General features: G+C 37.5%; 2 protein-coding genes across 4 annotated transcripts; one reads left to right on the top strand and one right to left on the bottom strand.

Moving 5' to 3' along the window:
* The first annotated feature begins 2,284 nt into the window (after positions 1–2,284).
* On the top strand, positions 2,285–7,389 carry LOC112735221 (alanine aminotransferase 2). The gene is made up of 15 exons (XM_025784786.3): positions 2,285–2,682; positions 3,058–3,108; positions 3,512–3,562; positions 3,658–3,723; positions 3,815–3,876; positions 4,086–4,164; positions 4,248–4,352; positions 4,434–4,544; positions 4,982–5,119; positions 5,218–5,292; positions 5,415–5,535; positions 5,638–5,792; positions 6,391–6,465; positions 6,560–6,763; positions 6,967–7,389. Exons 1-15 carry the CDS (start codon positions 2,431–2,433, stop codon positions 7,081–7,083), a joined length of 1,662 nt encoding a protein of 553 aa, XP_025640571.1. The 5' UTR covers positions 2,285–2,430; the 3' UTR covers positions 7,084–7,389.
* Positions 7,390–14,100: 6,711 nt separating this feature from the next.
* LOC112735228 (uncharacterized) lies at positions 14,101–18,740 on the bottom strand. Of its 3 annotated transcripts, XR_011870648.1 has the most exons (6): positions 18,519–18,711; positions 17,790–18,375; positions 16,775–17,294; positions 16,574–16,655; positions 14,301–14,733; positions 14,101–14,236 (listed from the first exon to the last, which is right to left on the bottom strand). XR_011870648.1 is itself a non-coding variant. In XM_025784799.3 (5 exons), exons 1-5 carry the CDS (start codon positions 18,573–18,575, stop codon positions 14,704–14,706), a joined length of 1,275 nt encoding a protein of 424 aa, XP_025640584.1. In that variant the 5' UTR covers positions 18,576–18,740; the 3' UTR covers positions 14,349–14,703. The 3 variants fall into 3 exon arrangements, 2 of the variants coding, with proteins under 2 accessions (XP_025640584.1, XP_025640578.1); XM_025784799.3 differs by lacking the exon at positions 14,101–14,236 and having other exon boundaries at positions 14,349–14,733; positions 18,519–18,740; XM_025784793.3 differs by lacking the exons at positions 14,101–14,236; positions 14,301–14,733 and adding an exon at positions 15,570–15,870 and having other exon boundaries at positions 18,519–18,740.
* Between the last annotated feature and the right edge of the window lie 235 nt (positions 18,741–18,975).

The following is an 18,975-nucleotide window of genomic DNA, read 5'->3' on the forward strand; positions in this document are numbered from 1 at the left end:
GGCTGCAGATCTAGAAGATAGAAAGTCTGTGTCAGGGTATTCAGTATTGTGTGTATTTTAGGGCTAACTTAATTTCTTGGATGTGCAGGAAACAAGCAACTATAAGTCATTCCTCTATAGAAGTAGAATTTAAGAGTGTAGCAGCTTGTGAAGCTGAGGTACAATGGCTCAAGTATTTGTTAGAAGAACTGGATGTCAAGTTTCAAACTACTCCAATGATATATTGTGACAACTTAAGCACTGTTTTGTTAATGGCGAATCCTGTGTTACATGACAAGACTAAACATTTCCAGCTTGAAGTACAATTAATCAGGGACAAGATAAATAAAAAACAGTTACATGTTATGCATTTTCAGGGACAGACCAGGTTGCTGATCTTCTTACTAAACTTTTGACAGCCTCTAAATTTGAAAGACTGAGATTCAAACTGCGAGTTGTTCCAAGGCCAAGCTCGAGTTTAGGGGGGATGTCGAGGAGTATGATTAATTAAGATTAAGTATGATTAATTATGATAATTGTATAGAACTAGTCTTAATTTTAAGAGTGATATATAAGTAGAGAAATGAAATTTTATTGAAAGGATGATTCGTTTTGTTTTTACTGAAACACAATTTAATATTGCTATCCTTTTGGTTTTCTATTTTCCCTTATTTCTTTCTACTCTTTTGCGATCAAAGCTACTGCTGCAAAATTCCTTTAAGTAATTAGTTGGTTAAATATTAGTTACCTAACAGAATTCATAAAATAATTTAGAGTATATACCCATTTTGGTCCTTAAAGAATTTCGAACCAGACACTTTAGTCCTCAACTAAAATTAATTACTCGATTGGTCCCTAACAATTAATTCTGTCAGTCACTTAGGTCCTTGGTTCCGTCAACTCTAACGGAAGACAAAATGGTCCCTGACAACTCTAACATGGGACAAAATGATCCCTGACAACTTTAGCAAGAGACAAAATGATCCCTTACCCCTTTATTCGAAAATGACGTTGTTCTTCCCCAATTTTATCATATCTCGCATAAACCTAACATTTATACTCTCCTTCTTCACCTTCACAGTCTTCTTTTCCATCTTTTCTTTCCTCCCCTTTAGCTCCAAGATTAAGCCTTGGTGTAATTGTCACATGTGTCGCACTTACCTCAACATGTCATCGACCACACAATTCCTAAATCTCTTTGATTGGTACATCCACCTCCTCTACACTTCATCCACCAGAAGCATCCATTTTCACGTCCTCAATAATATCACCTCCACAACTACCCCAAGGACACGCCTTTCTCCACTCTCCGGCAAGCAATATAGATTATTGGACATTAGGACATCATGAGAAGATTATCCTTCGACATCATATGTAAATTCTCATTTGAAATAGACACTGAGTGCTTCATTCCTTCTTTCTTGGAGTCCAAGTTGGCAGATAGCTTCGACCTTGCATCCAAGCTATCAGTACAACCAGCAATGTCGTCGTTGCCGCTCATATGGAAATTGAAGCGATTACTGAATATTGGTTCGGAGAAGAAGTTGAAGGAAGTGATCGAGTGGTGGACAATGTGGTCATGGAGATGATAGGGCAGAGGAGGAGGGAGATGGCAACGACGACGATGGGTCTTGACAAATCAGACTTGCTGTCTAGATTCATAGGATCCATCAAAGACGACAAGTAGTTGAGAGACATGGTCATTAGTTTCCTGAGTATGAATTGGTTGAGAACAAGTTGATGATTTTTTTCTTGTGAACATTGAACTTGTAGAGTGTGCATTATGTAACTTGAAGTTACAGTATTAGACTATTAGTGTTATGCAAGATATGATGGAAATTGGGAGAAAACAGTGTCATTTTCAAACAGCGGAGATCAGCGATTATTTTGTCCGATGTTAGAGTTGTCAGGGACTATTTTGTCCTCTGTTAAAGTTGACGAAATAAAGGACCAAGTGACTGACGGAATTAATTGTTAGGAACTAATCGAATAATTAATTTTAATTGGAGACTAAAATATCTGATTTAAAATTTTTTGAGAGTCAAAATAGGTATATATTCAATAATTTAACATTTTCAACCATCAATCTTATGCGAAAATAATTATATAATATACAAGTTTTCGCCCATTTAAAATGCCAAAGATATGTTTGTTTGTACCATGATGAATTACCCAATTACCCTAATGCATCGTAAAAAACAAAAATTGTGTCATAACTCATAAGACATAGAAAGCAGAAATTTCACAACACAGTGGGCGGCATCGTGACAGAGACACATTGCACTATTGCAGTGTTCCATACGTTGTTTCGATACCGTTGATTGTTTTGTTTCGCTCTTCTAGATTTACTCCTCTTTCTCTCTCTTCCGTGTGCCCCATTCTTTCTTCTTTCTTTCTCTCTCATCACAAGGCACAAAGCCACAAAATCTATCGCTATAAATCCCCTAACACATGGCAGTATCATTCGTAATGCGGAAATCCGCCGCTGTCAGATTCAGGCACCTTTTCAACCGCTCAATCGCTGTTCTGCAGAATCATCATCAGCATAAGCATCAAATTCACCACCACCCCATTTCTTCTTCGACTTATTCTTCTCTCTCTTCACCTCTATTTAGCTCCCGTTTCTTGTCCTCATCATCGTCCACTTCAATGGCTTCCTCTGATTCGTCCTTCCCTGTCACCGTTCATAACATCAACCCCAAGGTTTGATTTTTCTGCTGCCCCACGAGTTTAATACGATTTTTCTCTTTTCATGTGATGCCCCGGATTGGTGATTTTTGTTTGATTTTTTTTTCTGTGTGGTAAAGTTTCAAACTTGGAAATTTGTGATTGGTCTTCTCATCTTTTTTGCTTTATGGGTCTGAATTTTAGATTTGTGCCTTATTGGTTGAACTGAACATAAGAGTATTATTAACTGTTATTTCCCTTTTGTTTGAAAATGGTTCCGTGATCTGTTTATTGGTCAGTTGAGTCTTGAAATTCAGTAGAATTTATTGTAACAAAGATGTTTCAAGTTCATTATGCTGTCACCAATTACTATACTTCTGCTGAATATTTGATTTTATGGTGTTTTTACAGGTTCTGAAGTGTGAGTATGCTGTTCGAGGAGAGGTTGTAACACTTGCTCAGGTAATTTGATGATTTTTGGCTTTAATTCTTAGAAATTAGGGCATTCATTGGCTAATGTTCCAAGACATGTTAAGAAATTTACACCATAATTTGGCTTAGTAACGGTCATATAAGTTGAAGCATAATATATATCTTCCTAAATTATCATTTTAAACATTGTTCTAAGTTTTGAACATGGAAAACTTTGATAACATTTTTATGGTTTTAAGATTGACATAATACATGCATTTCATTACCTTGCTTAGGAATTAAGAGTTAGTTAAGAGGATGATTGGGGGAAGTATATCTGATATTTACACAATAGTAACGTTTTCAGTGGAATACATCTTGAGGAATGAATTTTCATTTGCTGTTAATGGTTTGAATAATAATTATTTCTCCTGACAATTTTTTAATGCTGCAGCAATTGCAAGAAGATTTGAAGGCTAAGCCTGGTACTCACCCATTTGATGAGGTATTTTTCTTTTCAACTTCTTATCTTATGGTATGGTATACTCTTTCAAATTTCATTCTTAGGGTGATTTCTCTTTTCTCTTTTATCTGAAACAGATAATTTACTGTAACATTGGAAATCCTCAGTCTCTTGGTCAGCTCCCAATAACCTTTTTCCGAGAGGTTTGCTTCTTATTATTATTCTCTGCAGTTGAATGCAACAAGCTTTGTGCAAATCAACCAGTGTTTATTGAGACTATCTCATCTTCAACAGGTTCTTGCATTATGTGACATTCCCTCTGTTTTGGAGAAGCCTGAAACACCGGCTTTATTCAGGTACCACGGATGAAATTAAATTAGTAGCACTGAGATAGCTTGGTTATATTGTTAACAGCTAACCGTCTTAATGTTTAAATATATGGAAACAAATATATTAGAGCTCGGATAATCTATACACAATACTTAACGGTTTCCTTGCCATAACTATTAAAGCTCGACCAGCGTTGTATATGTGACTTTCCTCAAGCCCTGTTGACATATTGCAGTTCTGACGCAATAGAGCGAGCTTGGAATATTATTGATATGATTCCTGGGCAAGCAACTGGCGCCTATAGTCACAGTCAGGTACAACCCGATTTATCAAAGTTGTATTGACTGTTTCATTATTATAGTGTGGGAGATGAAGTTTTTGTTATTTTCCATATCAGGGTATTAAGGGCCTGCGAGATACAATAGCCAAAGGAATTGAAGAACGTGATGGTTTTCCTGCCAATCCCAATGACATTTTCTTGACAGATGGGGCAAGCCCAGCGGTAACAATTTTTGAATGCTGAGTGTAGTTTTTGTTTCACTTCAAATTCTAGCTTTAAAGATTGACATTTCACTCTTTTCAGGTCCATATGATGATGCAATTGCTGTTAAGGTCAGAAAAAGATGGAATTCTGTGTCCCATCCCTCAGTACCCATTATACTCTGCCTCAATTGCCCTTCATGGTGGCTCCCTGGTATTGTTTTCCCTATCAAAACATTTGATGCTTAATTCAATTTAAGTTACTATTTATTTAGGCCACTATTTATTAGTACTCTGTTGTAATGATGGGTATCCCATGGACCAACTTTGAGTAGAAAATTTAGACAAAATGGCTGTTGAAAGAAAGAAAATAAGAAAACTGACATATGAAATATGTGCGTCTCAACCAATCAGCGGAGTTTGGATTATAGATAGACTATATGAAATAAATGAACATAAATACAAGCATATGATTACCCTAGTTACATATTCTAACCGAATCTAATTGCAATAATTGCATGATTTAGCAGTGTTGAACATATCTGAGGTATGTAATCGCAAGGAATCACATGAAACGTTAAATTTAGCCTATCTTGTTATATTACTTGATATTGGTTAGAATTTTAGTTTAACATGATTTTGTTTCTGAAGGTACCTTATTATCTAGATGAAGCAACTGGTTGGGGTTTGGAAATCAGTGAACTGAAGAAGCAATTGGAGGCTGCCAAGAAAGACGGCATCAGTGTTAGGGCTTTAGTTGTTATTAATCCAGGCAATCCAACAGGGCAGGTGAGTAGCAAATAACTGTGTAGTGATAATATTGTAGGGTGGTTGATGCATAGAGTGTGATTTAAATTTTTTACATGCATCTTCTATCATGTGTTCAGGTTCTTTCTGAGGAAAACCAGCGGGATATAGTAAAATTTTGCAAGCAAGAAGGTCTAGTTCTTTTGGCCGACGAGGTAACTTGTTTGTCTTTGGAAATCTTGTATTAACTCACTATATTTGCATCTTAAACTGCTGATGTTATTGAAGCTTTCATGGAATTATAGTATTACTGATACATGAAAATTCTTTTTGGTAGGTATACCAAGAAAATGTTTATGTTCCTGAGAAGAAATTTCACTCCTTTAAGAAGGTAGCCCGGTCCCTGGGCTACGGGGATAATGATATCACCCTAGTATCCTTTCAGTCTGTCTCGAAAGGTAGGTTGATACTAACTATTTTATAATCAGAGGATGGATAGACAGTTGTGCTAGTTGATGATCCGTGCATATGGATGATGTCTTCTGTATTTTCGGCTGCAGGCTACTACGGGGAGTGTGGGAAACGTGGTGGTTACATGGAGGTCACCGGGTTTTCTGCAGAAGTCAGGGAACAGATATATAAAATGGCTTCTGTGAATCTTTGCTCTAACATCTCTGGTCAGATTCTTGCAAGCTTGGTCATGAGTCCACCAAAGGTTAGTTCTTTTCCGCTCATCTATATTTTGGGAATAATTCTTTAGTTCTTTTCCTCAAAAGGTTGTCATTCAATATGGAGATTTAATCACAAAGTGTTAAACTAAAGTGGAACTGGTTGAAAAACAATTGTTTAGTATAGGAACCCAGAAATGTTTAAACTTTATGGATGTGATTGATAATATTTATATAACATGGACTTCACAAACATTTAAACTAGAGGTACGCTACTGTAAAGATTTATTTTGTACAGATTATGTTTTTGTGATTGAAAACAGCTTCGCATGTGGTGTCAACAGTGTCACTAGTACTGTTAAATAATGATTTTTATTGTTTAAAATGAATCTCTGTATTCTCTATATGAATTTACATCTTCACACTATAATTGACCTTTGAACTATATGGATCTTATTGAAAATTTAGTGAACCTATAAGGATGTCCAACATAAATAAAGCTAAGGATAAGCCGGATGTAATATACTGACACAAGCTGCTTAAAATTATTCTCATAATTAATAGAAGGCAATGAGGTATTGAAATAAACAAACCAAGTAACCAACATTGCAGTAATTCCATTCTTGATTTCAATGAATGTTGCAGGTTGGAGATGAGTCTTATGAGTTATACTGTTCCGAGAGGGATGGCATTTTATCCTCCCTTGCTAGGCGTGCAAAGGTTAGATACGACGAATTCATTTTTGAAGGGATTCATTTACACATGTTTTGTTTACAATTTTGAACTTTCCTGATTCATTATTCTCTTGACACAGACACTGGAAGAAGCATTTAACACATTAGAGGGTGTAACATGTAACAAAGCAGAAGGTGCAATGTATTTGTTTCCCCAAATTAAGCTGCCCCAAAAGGCTATTGAAGCGGCAAAGGCGGCGAAAACAGCTCCTGACAACTTCTATTGTCGGAACCTCCTCCACGCTACTGGAGTAGTTGTTGTCCCCGGTTCTGGTTTCGGACAGGTTCGTATACATTATGCGCCGATTCAGTAACTATCTAACATTTCCCAAACTGTTTTCATGTAAATGGCTTCCCTCCATTACATGTGATTTATTATCTTATTAGCTTCAACAAAAATTGTTGTTGGTTCCAACTATGTTGCATCATCCATCCTTAGTGGTGATTATAAACTGATTATATGTTAATGTTTTTCTTGTGATGCAAGGTTCCTGGAACTTGGCATTTTAGATGCACCATATTGCCTCAAGAAGACAAGATTCCGGCCATTGTTACTCGCATAACCGAGTTCCATAAGAAGTTCATGGACAAGTACCGCGGCTGAGGAATATTATAGTTGAGAGGCATGCTTTAGGATGAATAATTTTGTTGTTAATTCAACTTTATAGAGTTGCATTTTGAATATGCAAAAAGTTGAAAGATATGTTTCTTCTTAGCCCCTTGTTTTCAGGGTGAGAAATGATTTTGTTGTTAATTAAAACTTTCAATTATAGGTGCATATTGAATAATAAGCAAAGTGAAAGAGATTGGTTTTCTTGTTTTCAGGGTGAGAAATGATTTTGTTGTTAATTAAAACTTCAATTATAGGTGCATATTGAATAATAAGCAAAGTGAAAGAGATTGGTTTTAACTCCTTTTTTTTTCTTTCTTTCTTGTTTGTATTAGCTTATTTTTGAGAAATTATTTCCTTTTCTCCCTTCCCAGTGCAGCTTTAGAAGGTTATCTTGGACCAAAAAAATATATCAAAGGATAAGAAAATCAATTTTAACCTAAATAAAGGAATTTTTTATATTGAATCATTATACCTCTCAGAATCTATTGATTTTAGTTACCTAATCAAACCATGCACACATGGTACAAAATAATTGTATAGTTGTTTTCTTTGACTTAGTGCCTCTCACACTTTATTATGAGCATATTTTTTTCCTTCTTCAAGAGAAACATGATACTGAGCATATAATAGGACTTGTAAATATGCACCAAAGGGAATGGAATGGAGTATCTCCCAATAGTATGCAATTATTTTTAGGGATAAAAGGATGCTAAACACTAAAAATCAATCACTGAACCAGTTATCATAAATTTGTGTATAAAAAAATATATTATTTTGTATATTTTTTTAATTAAATAATCAACCATCAGAATAATTAAATGTTATAGACAAATAATCAAACCTGCAATAGACAAATAATCAAACTTGTTTATAGTAATATAATAAAAAAAAGAGTTATTCTTCGCATACAAGCGATTAAAGCTTGTAAATCTTACAAGTTCAATTAAAACTAACTCAAAACGCGCTTCAAACCATTCTTCTTCCTCTTCGTCTTCTCCTTCTTCTTTTCTTTCGTTTTTTGCCTTCTCTTTCTCCTTCTTCTTCTTCTTCTTCTTCTTCTTGCTACACGTTCTTCTTCCTCTTACTCTTCTTCTTCTTTTCTTTCGTTTCTGCACGTTCTTCTTCCTCGTCTTCCTCTTCTTCTTCTTCTTCTTCTTCATTTAGGTTCTTTTCTCTCTGTTTTCTCGTTTTTTTTTTCGATTTTTCATGGTGAAATCGTTTTTGAAGAAGAAGAAGCAGCAGAAGATGAGGAGGAGAAAGAGAAAGAGTTCTGAATTATGCATAAGATGTACCTCAACGAATTTTGGGTGTATTTCTTAAATCCTTTGGATGTAGTTTTGTAATCTTTTTGGTGTATTTCTGTAATCTTTTGGATGTACTTTAACGAATTTTGGTGTATTTCTTAAAGAGGAAGAGGAAGAAGAAGAAGAACCGTTCTGAGTGTAGCGTTTTGAAAACAGGAAACGGTTGAATAACGCATTAAAAGGCCCGTATGTGTAGCAACTTGTAAGACTTGTAAGTCAAAAAGACTTGTATATGTAGCACTCATCTAAAAAAAATATTAGATACTAAATACATATTCTTATAAGAAGTAACTAGTTTTTTTTTTTTTGATGAGAAAGGGGGGTCAAAGACCCCAAACAAAAGAAACAAAAACAGCAAAACAAAACTAGGAACCCCTAGGACGCATACAGCCAAAGCAATCCAAATCTAAGGCCAAAGATATATCAGGAGGGGGCACATCATAAACATGGAGGCCAAGGGGAAGAGTCTGTCCTTTTTTTGCAAGGATGTCTGCGACATAATTCGCTTCTCGTAAAGTGTGGGTCCATTCAGAGATAGTCAGACGTTGAGCTTGAATGTTGATATCTGCGAGAAGTGATGCACATGGGTGTCTTGTATCGCAACCGCTTTTTACAAGCTCCAAAACTGATGTAGAATCTGTTTCAACAATGATTTGGTGGAAGTTCTTTGCCACTGCAATTTGAAGGCCACGCACAACCCCCCAAATTTCAGCTTGCATTATAGAGCAACTACCCAGATTGCAAGAGAAACCAGCAATATATCTCCCCAAGTGATCTCTAAAAACTCCCCCACATGCTGCATTATTCTGATTTTCATAAAAGGAGCCATCAACATTGAGTTTAATAACATCTTCTGCAGGAGGAAACCAGCGTATGAGGTTGTTGTGGGCTGGAACGGTGTGCTTCGTTTTCCACTGGTTCTCCATAACTCTTAGGTATTCCTCATGTCTCGCTTTAATATTGAATAAAGCCAAGGTAGAAGGAATCAACTTATTCTCAAACACTAAACTGTTTCGGCAAAACCACAGGTAGGAAGTCGCGTAACCAAACAAATTTGACCAGTTTGTTTCTTTTGATATATTGCTTAAAAGCCAGTTCGAAAGATCAGAGCCGAAGAATGAAGGCAGTTGACTTGAAGGAAGGAGATTGCGCCAGATGCTCTTGGCGAAGAAGCAGTCACGAAGGATATGTAAAGTGGATTCTTCATTGCTGCTACATCTGGGGCAGCGATCATCACTTGCCATGTGTCGTCTCTTCCTTGCTGCATTAGTAAGGATAGCGTCATGGGCTACTAACCATAGGAACATGCGGATGCGTTCTGGACCTTTCCACTTCCAAACAAGGCTGAAGATGTTGTTGGGTTGACCGGTGGTATCATGAATATCTTGATAGGCCGATTTAAGTTTGAAAGACCCATCTGAGGTGAGCGCCCAAGCGATTTGGTCTTTCTCCTTCCAAGGGGATGGTGGGGCCAATGCATTGATCTTTTTGACAATATCATCTGGGAGCCATTCCTTAATCCTCTTGATGTCCCAATCTCCTGAAATAGACAGAAAATCCGTGAGGGAGCTATTATAGTCAATAGTATCAATACTTACCTGGTGAACATGCTTATCCAGGCTCCCTAAGTTAGGCACCCAATTATGTTTCCAGAAATTGATTTTCGAGCCATCTCCAATCCGCCAAATGGTGTTTTTTTTTTTTACATTCTCCCAGTTTTCGCAAACTCCTTTCCACAGATTTGAGTTGCTCTGTTTTCGCTCTACTCTCGGGATAATGTCTTCACCTCCTCCATATTTGGATCGCAAAACTCTAGCCCAAAGAGCATCCTTCTTCTCAATGAGGCCCCAACCTACTTTCATCATGAAGGCTCGATTGAGGGTACGAGCATGACGAATGCCCAATCCACCATTATTTTTATGCTCGCCAACTTTTCTCCAACTCAAGCGATGAATCTTTTTTGATTGAGCGGTTTCTCCCCAGAGAAAATTCCTACATTTACGGTCAATAGCATTACAAGTAGTAGAGGGAAGTAACGCAGTTTGCATAGTATATGATGGAATAGAAGAAAGGACAGATTTCACCAGGGTGTTTCTTCCTGCCAAGGAGAGGGATGAAGCCTTCCAAGAGTTGAGTCTCGTGTTGAGTTTGCTAATGATATCATCGAAAGTACTACTAGACACCTTATTGTGATGGAGAGGAACTCCAAGATATTTTCCCAAGTTGTCCGTTCTGGCGAAGCCCAAGGCATCACTGATCTCTTCTCTAATGGGGCCCCCAACATTACTCGAGAAGAAGATACGAGTTTTTTCCTGGCTAACCGTTTGCCCAGAGCTCTCACAGAAAGCATTAAGACATCTTTTTATAACACTAGCCTGGTCCATATTAGCCTCAGCAAAAAGAATCAAGTCGTCTGCAAAGCATAGGTGAGATAATGCCGGACCCCGTCTCTTGATGCGAATCGGCTTCCAAAAACCGTGATTGACCACACAGTTAATAAGCTGAGATAGGCGTTCAATGCACAAGACAAAAATGTAAGGAGATATTGGGTCCCCTTGTCGAATACCCCTTGTTGGTTTAAACTCCTCCAATTCTTCACCATTCCAAAGAACTCGCATTCTTGCAGAGGAGATACAGGAGAGAATAAGTTCAATAGTATTGGAAGGAAGCCCAATGTCCTTTAAAGTATCCTCCACAAAAGACCATTTGAGCTTATCATACGCCTTTTCGAGGTCGATCTTGATCGCCATCCATCCCTGCCTCCCTTTTTTATTTCTCATGGAGTGGATTACTTCCTGTGCAATGATAATATTATCTGAACTTTGTCTTCCTGGCACAAAGCTGCATTGGGTCGGACTAACCAGCTTCTCCATGATTCTTCTCATACGACTAGCCAGAATTTTAGTAACAATCTTGTACGAAACATTACATAGGCTTATGGGCCTCATTTGTTTGAGGTTACACACAGAATCTACCTTTGGTATAAGGGTGATGAGGGTCTCATTCAGCTCACTGACGTGCTTGGGATTGTGGAAGACAGTTTGGATCAACCTACAGAGGTCCGGTCCGACTTTTTCCCAATACTGTTGGTAAAAAACAGCTTGTATGCCATCCCTGCCCGGTGCTTTTAGGCTCCCAATACCAAATAGAGAATCCTTAATCTCCTGGTGCATCACTTCACCACCCAAGATATTAAGCTCAGTAGTGTTAAGGGTCGGAAATTCATTTTCTAGCACATAGGGAGGGTTATCGCTGGTATCTTGGTAGAGATTAGAGAAAAATGAGAAAGCAAGCTGCTCCAAATCGTTTTTCTTAGTGACCCAAGTACCATCATCATTTTGTAAGGCAAGAACTCTGTTTCTTCTTCTTCGAATCATCGTATACCCATGGAAGAACTTAGTATTACGATCGCCAAATTCGATCCAATTACTCCGAGATTTTTGGAACCACAACAATTCTTCCTGAGCAAGCACTTCTTCATATTCTTTGCATAGCCGAAATTGTAGATCCTCTAGGTAGTGGTTGACTCCATTAGAGAGGGAATTTGCAATGCCTTGAAGTCGAAAGAGAATTCTTTTTTTCCTTTTGAAAATATTTCCAAAAACTGAATTGTTCCAATCCTTGAGAGCTCTCTGGAAATTGTGAATACTGTTTGACCAAGAACTTTCAAACTTCCAACAGTTTCTAACCATGCCATCAAATTCTGGGTGGTGCAGCCAAGCAGCAAGGAAGCGAAACGGTCTTTTCCTTCCATTGCCCATACCGTTTTGAGATAATTGAAGGCAGAGGGGGACATGATCTGATTTGAGCATAGGCAAATGTTTAATGCAAGCCTCAGGGAATTGGATTTGCCAATCTAAATTCCCTAAGGCACGGTCCAGCCTGATCACTAAATTACCCCTTTTCCAGGTAAACGGCCAGCCCACAAACCCCAAATCAATCAACCCACAATCAGAAACACAATTCTGAAAGTCAGAGCAAGCGCCAGAGTCATTTCTAATAGCACCTCCGCGTCTTTCGTGGTCATGTAAAGTAGCATTGAAATCACCAATTAAGCACCATGGAGCATTAATGTTCTCAGCCAGATTCCTCAAATTGTTCCACAAAAGCTTCCTGTTAACTTTTTGGGGACTACCATAAATGGCTGTGAGTAACCAAGTGGTAGAATTTTTACAAGAGACCAAAAGATGAATGAATTGTCTATTATGGCCAAGGATGTCAACCTTCCAAGTACTTGAATCCCAAAGAGCCCATATACCACCGGAGTGGCCATTTGCTTCCTCCACAAAGCAACCATCAAAGCCTAATTTATTTCTAACCTCTTTTCCCCGATCCCCACTTAAATGAGTTTCAAATAAGAGAAGAAAATTAGCATCAAATTCACGCCTTAAGTCTCTAATAAGATAAGGAAAGGATTTAGCACCAGCACCTCTACAATTCCAGCTAATAATATTCATAAGGAAAACATAATAAAAGAAAGGTTATGAAAAACCTGAAGATCATCTCTGGGAATTCGCCTTTTGCTTCAGGCCACTCCGGTCCCGGGATAAGCTCCCCTCTTTATTTTTTAATGTTGGTAAAATAATCACCTGCCCATCAGGTGGTTTGCTCGGCTGGCTAATCATGGTTTGCTCCATCATGACGCCAGCAGATGTGGAACTTTCGGTCATTCTGCGCTTGGGGAGATTAGTTCTTACAAGGTTTCGATCAATAGACTTACCGGGCTCCTTCATTGCTAGATATGCCTCCGTTTGCTCTTGCTGAAGGCAACGCATGCTCTCAAGCATCATTAATTCCATAGCTTCTACTTCTGGGTCCCTGCACTTTGATTTCTGGGGAGAGGGGGATTCGATGGCATCATCGTGAATGGCTACTTGTTTTTCCTGATTCTGGACTTTAGGAAGAATAGACTTCTCATTCCTTGTAACTCCTATTTTGGCATTTGGGCCACTCTTGTGACTAGCTTGGTTTTTTGAATTATTAACCTTAAGAGATTTTTTTTTTCAAGGCTTGTCCTTTGTCTAACCCACCTTGGGCCTTAACAAATAAAGGCCCATTCTCCTTAAGTCCATTTTCCTTTTTTTCATTTGGGTTTTTATGAGATAAATTTCCTTCTTCATAAAGGGCATTAAAGCGTGACCCCCCTTCCAAATAAATGGCTTCCTGATTAGTTTCCCTTTCTATATTAGAATTGGAATCATAATCATAATGAGCTTCTTTCTTTTTAGGAAAGGAAATATCTTTTTTCCTTCTAATTGGCCTTTTAACTAGCATCCATGGGCCAAAATCCGGAGAGTCTTTAACACTGGGCTCCTGTGCATTAATTCCTGGATTATTATTTCCATTTTGGACTTCTTCACCGTCAACAGTAGCTCCTCCCCCGGTCGTCTCACCACCACCTGGGTTTGCCGGTTGTGACGGCATTTGTCCTCCAAGATTTTCGTAGCAAGAGTCAAGTCGATGCCCATATTTTCCACAAGAGAAACAGATTTGATGTAACCCTTCATACTCAATATTTAGTTCACTACCCAACACAGAGATTCGAGGCACCAATTTTTTAGCCAGATCAATTTCCACACATATTCTAGCGAATTTTCCTCTTGAATGTATAGAAGTCGTACGATCGATTTTGAGCATATGACCAATGGCTTATCCCACCCTCCACAAGAAGCGTTGATTATAAAGCTCAATGGGCAAGTTAGGTATGCGAATCCAAACAGCAATCCTTCGAACAATATCTTCTGATGTGAGGAAGAAAGGTCTCCATCTTTGGACAACGAGATAGTGACCCGCAATCATCCATGGTCCTTCCATAAGTGCATGAGAGTAGTCCTCATCATCTGAAAAATGAACAAGAAAATAGTCACGGTCCATATCAATAACATTGATAGTACCATTTCTTACCCAGCTCTTTTTTAGACGTTGTTCCATGAAGGCTAAACCAACCCTTTTGCCCAGCAATTTCACAATAAGAGCATTTTTCCAGGGCTTGCACCAATCCTCAAATTCTTCCTTTGAGACCGGAATAACCGGGCATGGGTCAAATTCCTTGACATTTTCCTGTTGATCATTATTTTCTTGATACCATCGATCCTCTGGGTTAGGATCGTCTTCCGTCATATCATCATCCAGATCAATGTCTGGTATACCTTCAAGTCTCGGCCCGGATATTGTCAACAACGAATCCTTATACGTGACCTTTTTCACTATACGTTCAGTAGCTGCCACCCCGTCCGAGATGTCCATCGACTCTCCCGGTTGGTTTAGATCCACTTCATCGCGAGTTTTGACTTTTTTCGTACTTCGTTCAACCAAATCTTCCTCCTGAGAAGAAACCCTAGCAGAGCAATCCATTATTAGTCAATGTTAATTATTTTCGGATCTAGAAGTAACTAGTTAATAGCTAACTTTTGTATACATATAAAATAATTGTTTTGGATTAATAGACCTAAATTTTTAGGATAGTTACTTCTATGAAGTCGTCTGGTACCGTGAACCATGAGATGTTTAATATGTTTGATTAAATCATCTAAGGATTTATAATACCATCTTCACACGAATACATTTTGATAGAAGTAGCCACCAGTTTTCTGATATTCATTAGCTACAAGACTAAAATTTGAACTAGACCTTATGAATATAGAATCACAAAAAGACCCAGAAAAACAGTTGGATTTGTTGACTATAAGCATAGTATTCCAATTTTCACACAAGTTGTCACGTGACTTGAACTATTGATGTATAATTTAGCCCCATCAGGATTGGTTAATTAGTGGTCTAAAGTGGACCAGTGTTTTTGGGATTCTGTGCATGTAGTAGTTGAATAATGTGAACTGTTTAAAAATTAAGGAACATTTTCCTGTATCTAAGCAACACTAAATTAAACAAGAAGCACTAAAGAGAAGTAATAATGTGTTACCATGAATAATTTAAGGTAAATTGAAAGTACATTAAGCTAACACCATAGACAAAATATAGTAATTAAGGTTATTTAAAGCTTCTAAAAGATTTTGGATGATTATATATTTGCCATGTTGATGTACCATCAATGGACATGTAGAAATCTGAAAAGTGAGTACCCTTTACTATGTATTTGCCAATTTAGTTTTGCTTTTCTTTTCTTGGTTCCTACTCCAAGAACTAAACGACAACATTAGCATGCAAACAAGGGAAGAAAACAACAAAAGAAAACATCACTTTCCCGTTGTAAACTTAATCTTTTCAGGTTTCAGAACTGTTTTGTGCAGTCCATGACTTAGATAATAGATATATTGTACCTTGCTTTGGATCTTCTGAAATGGACAAAGAAGAATAGATATATAACTGTAGCCAATTGATATACCATGATTATGTTATTATTTAATTGAGGAGGAATCCTACGTGGACCATAGACCAGTCAACAAGATAAGAATAATAATAATGAGAATGGTATCCATGACCATGAGTTGGTTGGTGGCTCGAGGAAGAAACATGCCTGCCAATGCAAAGCATTCCATTGTAATCAAAAGTTCAAACCAGCTCATGCACTTTCAAACTTATATCATATTCACATGCTTAGTTAACATCTTCTTGGATTTCTATATTTTCAGGACAAGACCATGTGGATTAGAACAAAGTACAAAGTAATCTACACTTACATACAATTCAAAAACTGGTTGCAAACAGATAAGGATCTAGGGATGGTAACTTGTACTACTTACAAATTGGTCAATTCTCTCGTGTCTTTTAAAATCATGCCAAACTTGCAGAATTTGGTCTTTGATATATGATTTTGGAAAAGTTCGATTTTCAATGCTAATAGCAATGACCAAGGAAAAAGACCACCAAGAAAATGGAGGGGAAGGAAGACTAACCAACAAGAACATTGCTTCTTAATGTTCAGCTAAAAATCTAACAATGTTAAGCAGATTTTATACCCAGAATCTTACAACAGCACATAACTTGTACTAATATTCCAATATTTGTTTTAACTTTCCATTTCTCTGTTCCCTTTTATCTATCCTTCTCACCTGTTACTGTTTATTTGATAGTGACATATAAACTGGAATAGATGGAATATATCATAATTTTGATGCTTTCAACTAGAATTCTAGAATTCTTGGTGGTTGGTGAACTACAAAGAATTGCAAGCTATAACCATAATTCATAATAAAAAAGGATTATTGACAATGAAATACCTCAAGCTTTTTGGATTGTGCTTCTGCTTTAGCACTTTGTAGGTTTACCCAAGCTTGAATTTTTGCTTCTTCTCTCTGATACCTGCAAATCAATTCACAACTTAGCTCAAGCCATACATATCAGATGTCAGTCTATGCTATATAGAGGAATATACAAGAATCATGAAACAGCTATATATGGTGAAGCTTTGAAGTATTTACCTGAGACAGCACTTAGTCTTCTCCTCTTCTTCCCATGTAGCAGCCCTGTATTCAGGATCACCTTTCTTGCTACCATTATGCCTCAAACTCTTTGATATTTCCTCTTCTTCTTCTCCACTTGAGCTCCAATTTGAAGTAACCAAGTCATATTGTGTCCCCAGTTGCAATTTGGAAAAATGGCACTCTTCAAGCTGAATAAGATCATTGCAGGTAGTCCTATTGGTGTTTGACATAGCCAATGGTCCTGACCTACTTTCAGGAGTATTGTGCCTCTGAGGGGATGAACTCTTGATTGGTGTATGGCACCTTGAAGTTGTGGAGCTTCCAAGAGGTGTCATCTCAGTCCCAACATCTCTGTGTTGAATCTCATTTTGTTGTTGTTGATGATGATGATAAGCCATTTCTGTGCAAGCATCTTTCATTGCATCCCCAGCATTGTTTCTAAATAAGAATCCTTCTTTAGTTGGCTCTGAGTATCTGAAACTTGGCAAAATTGGCTCTATGCTCTCAGTGAACTTATCTGCATTCAAATTCACAAGCTCTCAACAACTTATCTTGTTTTAAATTCAACTCCATTATACCACCTAGCTTCAAATTCAACTTGGTAAAAATATCAGTAAAACTTATCATGATCATGCTCAACCAAACTTAGAACAAAGGAAATAAAAATGTGTCAATAATTTGAATCTTCAACCAATCTACAATTTTGGGTCCAAGTAATTGAGCTTATAATAAAGCTGGAAAAACTTGAGCCAAATGAGACTAGCTCATAAATAGTTTTATTAATTTGCATCTTGAAAAGCCAAATGAGGTTTAAAGCTAATTAAACTATAACATGATGAAGGAACTTTAATGGCAATTAAACAAGGTTTGGAACTTAATAAAGACAAAAAAGAAGAAAAAAGGAAGCAGAATGATGATGTTGCCGAAAAGGGTAGATTGAAAAATAATAAAAGGAGGAGGAGAAAAGGGGTTTCAGCTTTGAGAGTGATTGAGAGATGTTGTGATCCCCCACCTTTTAGTACTATGTCTGTTGGGCATGAGACCCCATTGAAAGCACCAAACATGTTTTGGTGGTCCAAAGATGAAGACCTTCTGAAGTTTGGGGCAGCTTTTGAGTCCCTTTCCTCAGTGACTGTGACCCTTGACTTGTCTGAGAAACACTCCATTTTTGAGGACTCAGATTCAGATACCTTCTTCACATTCACATTCACATTCACAGCATTCACATGTGCTGGTGAGTCATGGCATGAACTGCTCATGAGCCATTTCTCAGCATCATCCCATTTGGAAGGAATGCTCTTTCTTGAAAGGTTCCTTCCAATGGTTGTGAAGCTGAAAAATGGCCTACCAGGTGTTGCAGGAGCCTCTAATGCTACTCTCCTTTGTTGTTGTTCTCTTCTCTGAGCTGAAACATCAACAATGGTGCTTCTGGTTTCATCATTATTAGCATTTGGCACTGGAAATGACTTGACAAATTCAGAAGTCTCCTTGAGATTGAGCTTGCAAAGTGGGTCAGGGAAGTCATCATCTACAAAAGGGTTACTGTTCTTGTTCTTCCCATACAAGCTACTCATGTTGGATTCAATAGGTACTGGCTCCTGAACCCAAACAACAAAAGTGAGTCAGTGAAGAAAAACAAAACACAATCTTGTAATGTAATGTAATGTATTGTAGAACAAAGGGATAAACATGAAGGTAAAAGACATCACAGTCATAGTATCAAACATGTGGTCATCATTACCCCAAGTGGTGCCAATACAGATGGAGATTGGAAGAATTTGTGAGTAGAGACATCCATGAAGGTAGGTTTGAGCTTGAACTTTGTGAGGGAAATGGATTGACTCACTCACTCACTAACTCACCAACTCACCCTATTGATGAAAGGCTACTAGTCTTTGGTGCCTATGCTATGTGCATTGGTGTCATGTGTTATGTAACAGTGAGTTTTAAGAGAAAATGACACAAGAGGCAGTGGGAGAAACAGCCAGCATGCTTAAGTAGGACACTTTTCTTTTTCTTTTTACCATCTTAGCAAAATTGCTACTTTCATGAATAGGTTTTCATCTTGAAAATTATATTATAAATTGTTAAATAATTTGATATGTTTAATTAAATATGTTTAACTGAAATTCACATAAAAATATCTTAATAAAAACAATCACATTCTACCAATGAACTTTTGTTGTATAAGAGGTCCA

The sequence above is a fragment of the Arachis hypogaea genome, chromosome 2 (assembly GCF_003086295.3).
Source record: "Arachis hypogaea cultivar Tifrunner chromosome 2, arahy.Tifrunner.gnm2.J5K5, whole genome shotgun sequence".
NCBI lineage: Eukaryota > Viridiplantae > Streptophyta > Magnoliopsida > Fabales > Fabaceae > Arachis > Arachis hypogaea.